The 10,605-nt window shown below is 42.6% G+C and overlaps 1 protein-coding gene across 1 annotated transcript; it reads right to left on the bottom strand.

Annotated features, from left to right (window-relative positions):
• Positions 1–8,693: 8,693 nt before the first annotated feature.
• Positions 8,694–9,458, bottom strand: LOC138885334 (uncharacterized). Its single transcript, XM_070166275.1, has 2 exons — positions 9,114–9,458; positions 8,694–8,981 (listed from the first exon to the last, which is right to left on the bottom strand). Exons 1-2 carry the CDS (start codon positions 9,456–9,458, stop codon positions 8,694–8,696), a joined length of 633 nt encoding a protein of 210 aa, XP_070022376.1.
• Positions 9,459–10,605: the final 1,147 nt, after the last annotated feature.

Below are 10,605 nucleotides of genomic sequence, written 5' to 3' on the forward strand. Positions count from 1 at the left end.
ATCAGAAATCAAACAAGTGCACGACATCACCCTTCATGCTTTTACTCTCGTCCTCACCATAAGAAGCAATATATACTGCACGGCAACACCCTTCGTGTTTTTACTCTCATCCTCACCATAAAGTCAATATAATCGGCACGGAATTGTACATCGTGCGGCACGGCATCACCCTTCGTGCTTTACACTCTTCCTCACAAAATCATACATGACATCACCCTTCGTGCTTTAACACTCTCTCACCAAAACAATACATGGCATCACCCTTCGTGCTTTAACACTCTTCCTCACCCAAACAACAATCACAAGCAATAGGGCAAGGAAATAAATGAAATTACAATAAAATCCCGGCAAGGGAACAATAGTTCAACAATCAAATCCCGGCAAGGGAACAATATCAAAAACATCAATATCCCGGCAAAGGAGATAGCATTAAAAGCAACAACATCCCGGCAAGGGAGACAATGTAATAATTCTCTTCTCTTTTTCACTTTTTCTTCACAACTCACTTCACAACTTGAGCCAATGCTTTATAAGGTTCAATTGCCAATTATACTTCCACATTTCATTATACAACTTGAGCCAATGCTCCTCAATGTTCAAATATCAATATTACCTCCACGGATTTGCCCAACAATAGAAATCATCACAAAGGGCATGAACAATACAAACAAAGTCATAATAATCATAATATAAGACTCACGGGCATGCTTGACACCAACGTATAGATACTCGTCACTTTGCCTATACGCGTACTCAACAAATAGCACATAGCAAATAGGACACAACTCCTAATCCCTCAAGTTAAGGTTAGACCAAACACATACCTCAAAGTCACAAACACAATTAAGCCTCAACTACCATTTTACCTCTTGATCTCACCATCAACTCGCTTGTATCTAGCCACAATTTACTTAACGATATTAATAAATGCTAAATGAATCAATTCTAATGCATGAAAATAGGTTTTATGAAGATTTCCTCAAAAAGTCAAAAATCGACCCCGGGCCCGCTTGGTCCAAACCTGAAATTCGGACCAAAACCTGATTACCCATTTACCCCGAGCCCGGATATATAATTGGTTTTAGAATCCGACCTCAATGTCTAAATCCCCAAATTTCAATATTCTTAGGTTTTACCCAAAATTCCCAATTTCACCATGAAAACCCTAGATTCTAGGCTAAAATCTTGTTAAAAGAAGTTAAGGAGTGACGGAAATAAGTTGAAATCACTTACTAATATTTTGGAGAAGAAAGAGTGTTTGGAAAATCGCCTCTTATATTTTTAGGGTTTTGAAAAGTAAAAAATAATTGAAAGTCTCGTTTAAATATACCCCTCTCAGACCCTCTCCGCGGACCGCACAAAAAAGACTGCGGCCGCGGAGCTCCACCGCGGAGAATGTTGACTGCTGTGACATGATTTGGTATTTTGGCCATAACTTTCTCTACAGATGTCCAAATTGTGATTTCTTCACTTTCTGGAAACTAGACACGTAGGGTTACAACTTTTGTTTTTGAATCACTTCAAAATTCCTTGTAGATCAAACGATATAGGCTCCCGAAGTCAGACCAGTGAACCTGCGGATTCTTCCTCGCCGCGGACCACACAAAATCTAGTGCGGCCGCAAAGTCCCTCCACCACGGACCGCAAAAAATCCTGTGCGGCTACAAATGCCCCTCCGCGGTAGCACAAAATCATTGTGGACCGCACTGACGGGTTCAGAGATCTGTAACTTCTCTGAACCTGCAACAGCTATGTTTTAAGCCTAAAACATCCCTGAACCTACCTGTCACTCACCCAAGCCCTAGGGACTTCAAACCAAACGTGCATGCTAACTCAAAAACATCATATGGACCTACTCGTGCGATCAAATCATCAAAATAACATGTAAAACCATGAATTAACTCTCAAAACTCAACATTCTCATTAAGAACACTCAAAGTTCATAACTCTTCAACCGAAAGTCCAACTCACGTCAAATAAACTCCGTTTTTTCACCAAATTTCACAGTTATCTTTTAAATACTATAACAAGTTTGTACAGGGCTCCGGAACCAAAATACGAACCCGATACCAATGGTGTCAAACATTAATTTTTTTCTTCATTTGTTAGATAATTCAGTAAAACAATTTCTTTCAAAAATTGATTTCTAAGGTTTGGGACCTCAAAATTCATTTTCGGGCATACGCCCAAGTCCCATATTTTACTGCGGACCTCCCAGGATTGTCGGAACACAGATCCGGGTCCGTTTGCTCAAAATGTTGACCAAAGTCAACCATAATAAAATTTTAACTCTAGAGATTTCTATTTCTCGTATTTCCACATAGAAGGCTTTCCGAATATAGGTCCGGACCATGCATGCAAGTCGAGGTGAGGTAAAAAGAGAGGTTTTAAGGCCTCGGGACACTGAATTTACTTGCAACACAAGTGATGACCCAAACAAATAGAGACCTCATCATGTGGTGAATAAACCCCAAAGAAAGATTCGGGCAAGGCCCCCGTGTTCCCGGAGGTTGAGATCGTTCCTCCGCCTTCAACAAATATATCGGAAGGGGCGAGTGTGAAAACCCTTGAAGCTAGTCAGAATGCCCCGAGTGAAGAGCGGGCCATGGCAATAGGTCACTCCCTTTCTCTACCCTCTTATTCTGAGGAGGCAATCGAAGATGCTAACGCTCTGCGTACGCCCGATCCGAGCAAGGTCCTCGAGGAAGATCCCTTTCAGGGTTGCTTTGCTGGGGTCGAGGATACTACCGACCTTAATGATGCATCTGCCATCTTCGAAAAGGCTCAACATCTCCTCTCTCTCGGGTAAATATTAACTTTCCTTGTTGCAATTCTTTCTTTCTTTCCTTTCCTTTGACTGACATATCTTTATTTCATGTATAGGTCATCGTCAAGTTTAGAGCTGAGCTGAGCCAATGTGAGGCCGAGCTCAGGAATGTTTCAGGTGAAGAGAAGGCCCTGAGGCTCCTTTATAGCCAAAAAGGAAGAGGAGCTTAAGGACCTCTAGGCTGAATTGGCCAAAGCTCGGAAAAACGAGGCCAAGCTAGATGAGCAGGTAAATGTGGTTTTAATGGAGTATGGCCTTCTTGGCCCTACTTCAAAGGCTAACACTTCGATATCTCAGTTGCAGCAAAAGTTGGAGATGATTGGGCAGCTCCGGGGCGAGGTGGATCAAGTTAAGGCTTACTATCATAGATGGAAAAAGAACATGGATCAGCTCATTGCCGATAAGGAAACCATCACAGCCCAACTAACCTCGACTGAAACTCAACTTCGAGGCCTTAACGCGAAGGGTATGGCCCAGGCCATGAAATTGAGGAGTTGGAGGCAAAGCTTGCTAGAGCCCTGACTGAAGCTGGACAAGCTAAGGCTGAAGTCGAGAAGACGAAGGCCACGGCTGATAAGGCCATTGCCGTGTACTTAAGAGATGTCGTGACTGTTCAAGCGGAGTTGAGGGAGGCTTTCAACCGAGAAAAATGGAGCAATGATTTGGCCAAGTTTCAAGCTCGGAGGGAGACTCTCGAAGAAATCCACGCCTGAGGGTTCGACCTTACTGAAGAGATAGCCGAAGCAAAGGCGCAGGAAACCGATGCCCGGTTTCTGGTCTCTTACGATGATGAGGATGTTGTGAGTGGTTCCGGGGATGGGGAAGGTGAAGAAGGTGTTCTTTAGGGAGAGGAGGCTCCCGAAGACAGAGCTGCCAAAGGTGCAGTTTCCGAGGAAGCTGCTTCTGGGGATGTAACCTCAAAAATAGATTAGGTTCTTTTTTCTTTTTTCTTTTTTGTGTAAGGGCCCCTTGTGGGCGTTGTAAATATGTTTTGTAAAGCATCCCTTATGAATAAAAGTATCTTTTTGCTCTATCCTCAACTTGTGTTGAATTTTATTTTGTTCTCATTTGTCGAAGATTTCGATCGTCCAATTCAAATAATCAATCCGAGTATTGGTTCGGACTCAGAACATAATAAACCTTTAGGTTTTTTTTTGATCTATATAATACCCCTTAAGGTTTTGTTAATCCTCGAGCTAAGTTTAAATTGATTTGATGTGAGCTCAGGATGTCGGAATTCTTGAGTCTGAGTTGAATGAGAATGGGGTCTCAACCTCTATAAGTTTTGGCCCGTAAGCCTTTTTAAGTTGGCCCATAGGATTTATATATCGGCCCTTAGGCTCTTTAAGTTGGCCCTTAGGCTCTTTAAGTTGGGCCGATTCGGCCTCTAAAGTGGCTATAATTTTTTCCTCTTTTCGGCTAAAAGACTAAGTGAAAATTTTGTATGCCTTGGCATGTGTTTTTTGTACTCGTTGGATTTTTCGAGGGTTCGACGTATCGGAACCTTATTAGTAACTTGTTTGTGTAATGATAATCGAATACCTCTTGAGATTTTTTCGAAGGCTGATGTTATCGGAGCCTTTAAATTATTCGAGGGCTGAATTTATCGAAACCCTTTATATTTTGCTTTTGCCGAGGGTAGCCTAATTTAACAGGTTTTTTCAAAGTGTTTGAAGGCCTTTAATTTATAGCAGAAGTCGGACGTTTCTGAGCCACATTATTTTGGTCGTAGCCTTTTTATACGACCGTAGTCTTTAATATGGTCGTAGCCTTCGGGTATGTCAGTTGGACTTATTTCGCGACAACTTTTCGAACTTGTTCAAAAAGTTAGTCCCCGAGTATATTGACCTTGGCCTTTGTTTCACGGGAATGCATCTTTGAGGTCTTATGAGTCCAAGTTTTTGGTGACTTAGATCCATTGACTGTCGATGACAGTCCCCGAGTATACGAGGGTACTTTTATGCTTTGGCTCTTGAGTCATTTCCCGTAGGATTATAAGTGTAGAGCTCGTATAATAGTAGAGGTCTTTGAGACGCAAAGTGTTTTTGATATGAATAGAATGCTTCTTCAAATAATTCGATACATGCATACATGTTTTGCCGTCGGGGCTCGACTATTTTATATAGACACAGTTTATCTGACCATTTGGCACATTACAAAGTTTTCCTATCGAGGCCCTCTTAGGTGCGAAGTATTTTCCTTGAAAATATAACCTCCGAGGGTGATGCCCCCCAGTATTCGAGGTTGATTGAAAAGAAGCCTTGGATACTGTTGAGTTCTCCTTAGGTAGCACATAATTGTTGCCTCGTTAAAAACCTTGCCGGTAAAACCCATTTGGGACAAAATCCGATCTAAGGGAAAAAGAGTGCAACGCATACTTTAAAACCTAAGGCCTTCATGTAAAAAGGGTGTCTTCGAGATCGCGTGACTTCGATATCTTCGATCGAAAATCTGTAACAAGTTAGTTTTAAACTCAAATGTACAAAAGGATAAAGTCATACCTTAGTAGTAGTATCGTTTGAGTAATGATATGTTCCAATTGTTCGGCAGTTGTTCACCTTCTATTGTGCTAAGTTTGTAAGATACCTTACCAACAACTCCGAGGACTTGGTACGGTCCTTCCTAATTGGGGCCCAGTTTCCCTTCATTCGGGTCTCGAGTATTAAGGGTGACCTTTCGTAGAACTAAGTCCCCGATTCCAAAATATCGAAGGTTGGTTCTTCTATTGTAGTATCTTTCGATTCTTTGCTAATGCGCGACTATCTGAACAAGCGCTACTTCTCGCTTTTCATCTAATAACTCGAGGTTAGCATTCATAACCTCGTGATTTGACTTCTCCGATGCATGTCGAAATCTACCGCTGGGTTCTCCGACCTCGATGGGGATGAGGGCCTCAGAGCCATATATTAAAGAGAACTAAGTAGCCCTCGTGCTATACTTTGATGTTGTTCTATATGCCCATAAGATCTCGGGTAGAACTTTTCTCTATTTTCCCTTTGCATCGTCCAATCTTTTCTTTAGGTTTTGAATGATAGTTTTGTTCGTTGACTCGGCCTGTCCATTTTCAATTGGGTGGTACGGTGTCAATTATATCCTCTTTATTTTATGTGCTTTGAGGAACTCTGTCACCTTGCTACCGATGAATTATTTTCCATTGTCACACACAATCTCAGCAGGTATCCCAAATCGGCATATGATGTGGTCCAAGGTGAAGTCAATAACTTCTTTTTCTCGGACCTTCTCGAAGGCCTATGCTTCCACCCACTTAGAAAAATAATCAGTCATAAACAAAATAAATTTAGCTTTTACCTGGGGCCGTTGGTAGAGGCCGACTATATCCATTCCCCATTTCATGAAAGGCCACGGGGATAGGACCGAATAGAGTTGTTCTTTGGGTTGACGGATCATCGGTGCAAATCGGTGACACTTATCACATTTTTTGACAAATTCCTTAGTATCTTTTTCCATGCTATCCCAGTAGCAACCTGCTCTGATAATTTTGCAGTCCAAAGATCGGCACCGAAATGGTTCCCATAAGTGCCTTCGTGGATTTCTCGTAGAAAATAATGGGTGCCTCTGGACCCTAGCATACCGCCAATGGTCCATCGAATGTTCTTTGGTACAATGTTCCATCTTCATCTAACGTAAACCTCACTACCTTGGCTCGTAGGGCCCTCGATTCTTTGTGGTCCGACGGTAGTTTTCCACTCTTCAAATAGTCGATATACTTATTCCCCCAGTACCATGTTAAACTTGTTGAATTTATCTCGGCATGACCCTCTTCAACCATAGATCTCGATAACTGGACGATAGTCCCTAGGACGATGTCATCTTCTTCGACCGAGGATCCCGATTAGCAAGAGCATCAGCCTCGCTATTTTGTTCTCAAGGCATGTGATCCAGAGTCCTCTCCTTAAAGCGGTGCAAAGTTACTTGTAGATTATCCAAGTACCATTGCATTCTATCCTCTTGAACCTCGAAACTTTTGTTTACTTGGTTTACCACCAATACAGAATTGCACTTGGCCTCGATGACTTCTACTCCCAATCTTTTAGCTAGCTCGAGACCTGCAATCATGGCCTCATACTCGGCCTCATTGTTAGTTAATCTTAGAGTTTTGATAGATTGCCTAATGGTATCACCCGTGGGTGGCTTCAAGACAATGCCAAGCCTGAACCCCTTCACATTCAAGGCACCATTTGTGAAGAGGGTCCATACCCCCGATGCTGTACCCGAGCTGAGTAGGAGTTCTTTCTCCACTTCGAGTATGAGAGTCGATGTAAAATCGGCCACGAAGTCAGCTAGGATTTGAGACTTGATGGTCATTCGGGGTTGATATTCGATATCGTACCCGCTAAGTTCAACGGCCCATTTAGCCAATCGGCCCGATAGCTTGGGCTTATGCAAAACATTTCGAAGGGGGTAGGTGGTTAATACACATATAGGATAACATTGAAAATATGGTTTTAACTTTCGAGATGCGCTTATCAATGCAAGTGATAATTTTTCTAAGTGAGGGTACTTAGTTTCAGCATCTCCTAGAGTTCGACTTACGTAATAAATAGGAAATTGCATACCTTGCTCTTCTCAAACTAGTACCCCACTTACCGCTATCTCGGATACTGCCAAGTATAGGTAAAGTTTTTCATCTACCTTCGGGGTGTGAAGCAAAGGCGGGCTCAATAAGTATCGCTTTAATTCTTCTAAGGATCGTTGACATTCCGGGGTCCATACAAAGTCCTTTTTTCTTTTTGAGCAAGGAAAATAACCGATTACTCTAATCCGACGACCTTGAAATGAATCGACCCAAGGCAGTTATTCGCCCTGTTAGCCTTTGCGCGGCCTTCATACTATCCACGATTGTGATATCCTCGATAGCCTTGATCTTATCGAGGTTGATTTTGATACCCCGATTTGACACCATGAAGCCGAGGAACTTACAAGCCAACTCTAAAGGCACATTTCTCCGGGTTAAGCTTTATGTTATATTTCCTCAAGATTGCAAATGTTTCCTGCAAATGAACTAAATGGTCCTCTACGCGCAGGGACTTAACCAACATATCATCAATATAGACTTCCATTGTTTTACTTATTTGTTCTTCAAACATTTTATTAATTAGGCGTTGGTATGCAGCTCCTGTATTTTTTAGCCCGAAGGGAATTACGTTGTAACAATAAGTTCCAAATTTAGTAATAAACGAAGTCTTTTCTTGGTCCTCCGGGTTCATTTGAATCTGATTGTACCCCGAGTAGGCATCGAGAAAAGTTAGGGTCTCGTGGCCAGCAGTGGCATGGATCATACGATCGATGTTTGGCAAGGGGAAAGAATCTTTTGGACATGCTTTGTTCAAGTCCTTATAATCTACGCACATTCTAAGTTTGTTTCCTTTTTTAGGAACTACAACTACGTTGGTTAACCACTCGGGGTACTTTACTTCCCAAATAGATCCTATTTTAAGAAGTTTGGTTACCTCGTCTTTTATGAAAGCATGCTTTACCCGGACTGAGGCCTCCTTTTTTGCTTCACCAGTTTGAACCTGAGATTGGTGCTTAGCCGATGCGTGGTGATTTATGATGAAATCCCTGTCATATCTAAATGGGATCAAGCAAAGCAATCGATATTAATAAGAAACTGAATGAGATTTCTGAGTTCGGGGATCAATCCCGTTCCCAGGTATACCTTTTTTCGGGCATGTATTCGATCAAAATGACCTGCTCCAACTCCTCGATAGTTGATTTGGCTGCATCGGATTCTTCGGGAACAACGAAGGTTCGAGGAGTAAGGAAGTCCTCATCTTCGTCTTCGATTACCTGTTGCTCCGACTCCATCGAGGCTAGAGGCGGTGATTGCTATTTGGCCGCCTGCTTACCTTTGGTGCTCGATTTCTCTAAGGTGAAAGACTCTAGTATCGGCACCACTTCCTCGATTGCAAACATCTCTTTTGCAGCATGTTGCTCTTCGTATACTGTTTTCACTCCTTCCTCTGTTGGGAATTTTATCATCTGGTGAAGATGGTCTCCCGAGGAGTACGTTATACCTCATGTCACCTTCGATGACATGGAATCTAGTGTCTTGTATGGTCCCGGCTACATTTACTGGCAAGATAATCTCTCCCTTTGTTGTTTCGCTTGCCATGTTGAAGCCATTTAAGACCTAGGACGCAGGCACAATCTGATCTTGTAGGCCGAGTTATTCCACGACCCTCGATCTGATTATGTTTGCTAAGCTACCTGGATCCACTAAAACACGTTTAACTTGAATTTTATTTAAAAGGATGGAGATTACCAGGGCGTCGTTGTGAGGCTGAGATATGCCTTCTGCTTCCTCGTCACATAATGATAAGATGTTCTCGGGCACATAGCTCCGAGTCTGTTTTTCCCTTGTGATTGACACCTTGATTCGTTTGAATACAGGTCGCTCAGGGACATCGACTCCGCCAATGATCATGTGGATCACATGTTGTGGTTCTGCTTGCTCATTTTTCCTTGCATCTCTCTCCCTAAAGTGATTCTTATCCCGATCACTTAGGATTTCTTGAAGGTGGCCCTCGCTGAACAAACGAGCCACTTCTTCCCTTAGCTGCCTGCAATCTTCTGTTCTATGACCATGTGTGCCATGATACTTGCACATTAAGTCCGGGTTTCTTTAAGAAGGATCGATCTGTATAGGCTTGGGTCACTTGGTGTCTTTAATTCTTCCAATAGCTGATATGATCCCTAATGCATCTATGCTGAAATTATACTCCGATAGTTTAGGTGCCTCTGCGGGGTCGGTATGCTTTTCGAACCCGCTATTACTCATTAGTCCTCGGGGGCTTTGTCCTTGCTCGTTTCTCCAATCATTTTGAGGGGCATTTCGACCCGAGCCATTGTTTTTCTGATCGACATATGGCTGGTATCGTTCCTTGTTCGGTCTTGATTCCCTGTCTGCATCCCTTGGGGGCTTGGCAGCAAATCTATTAGGATGAACTAAACCCGATGGGGCTCCCAACTGGTCGTCTTTGACCTTGATTTTTGATTGGTAGCGGTTGTGAACATCAGACCATGTCACAGCTGGATATTTGATTAAGTTTTGCTTCAACTGTCGAGATGCAATTGAACTCTGCTCGTTCAAGCCCTGCATAAAGGCTTGTACTGCCTAGTCATCGGAGACCGGTGGTAATTCCATTCTTTCCATCTGAAACCTGGACACGAATTCCCTTAACATCTCATTGTTCCTTTGTTTTATTTTGAAGACATCTGATTTTCTCGTGGCCACCTTTATGGCCCGACGTGTGCTTTCACAAAGGCATCTGCTAACATAGCAAACGAGTTAATAGAGTTAGAAGCTAAGTTATGATACCAAATCATAGCTCCCTTCGACAACGTTTCTCCAAACTTTTTCAGCAAGGCTGATTCGATCTCATCGTCATTCAAATTATTTCCTTTGATTCCGCAAGTGTATGAAGTAATATGCTCATTGGGGTCGGTTGCTTCGTTATATTTGGGTATATCGGGCATGCGAAATTTCTTAGGAATGGGCATCGGAGCTGCGCTATGAGGGAATGGTTTTTGTATGAACTTTTTGGCGTCTAAACCTTTCAGAACTGGAGGCACCCCGATATCTGGTCTATACGGGAGTTATAGGTCTCTACCTTTTTATCATTGTCTTCAATTTTCTTTTCCCCGAACTCGATCCTCTTGGTTAGATCTTCGAGCATCCTCAAAATCGTGGGGTCAGTTGCCGAGCCACTTTCATCGAGCCTTTCTATTGCTGGTTCAGTATGCCAAGTATTTAC

The sequence above is a fragment of the Nicotiana sylvestris genome, chromosome 2 (assembly GCF_000393655.2).
Source record: "Nicotiana sylvestris chromosome 2, ASM39365v2, whole genome shotgun sequence".
In the NCBI taxonomy this organism is placed as follows: domain Eukaryota; kingdom Viridiplantae; phylum Streptophyta; class Magnoliopsida; order Solanales; family Solanaceae; genus Nicotiana; species Nicotiana sylvestris.

Bases quoted from the DNA above. Each gene is read 5' to 3' on its own strand.
- LOC138885334 (XM_070166275.1), bottom strand. From the start codon at position 9,458: ATGTGCAAGTATCATGGCACACATGGTCATAGAACAGAAGATTGCAGG. The intron at 8,982-9,113 runs GTAATCTCCATC...CCTGCGTCCTAG, and splicing joins AGCCTCACAACGACGCCCTG to GTCTTAAATGGCTTCAACAT.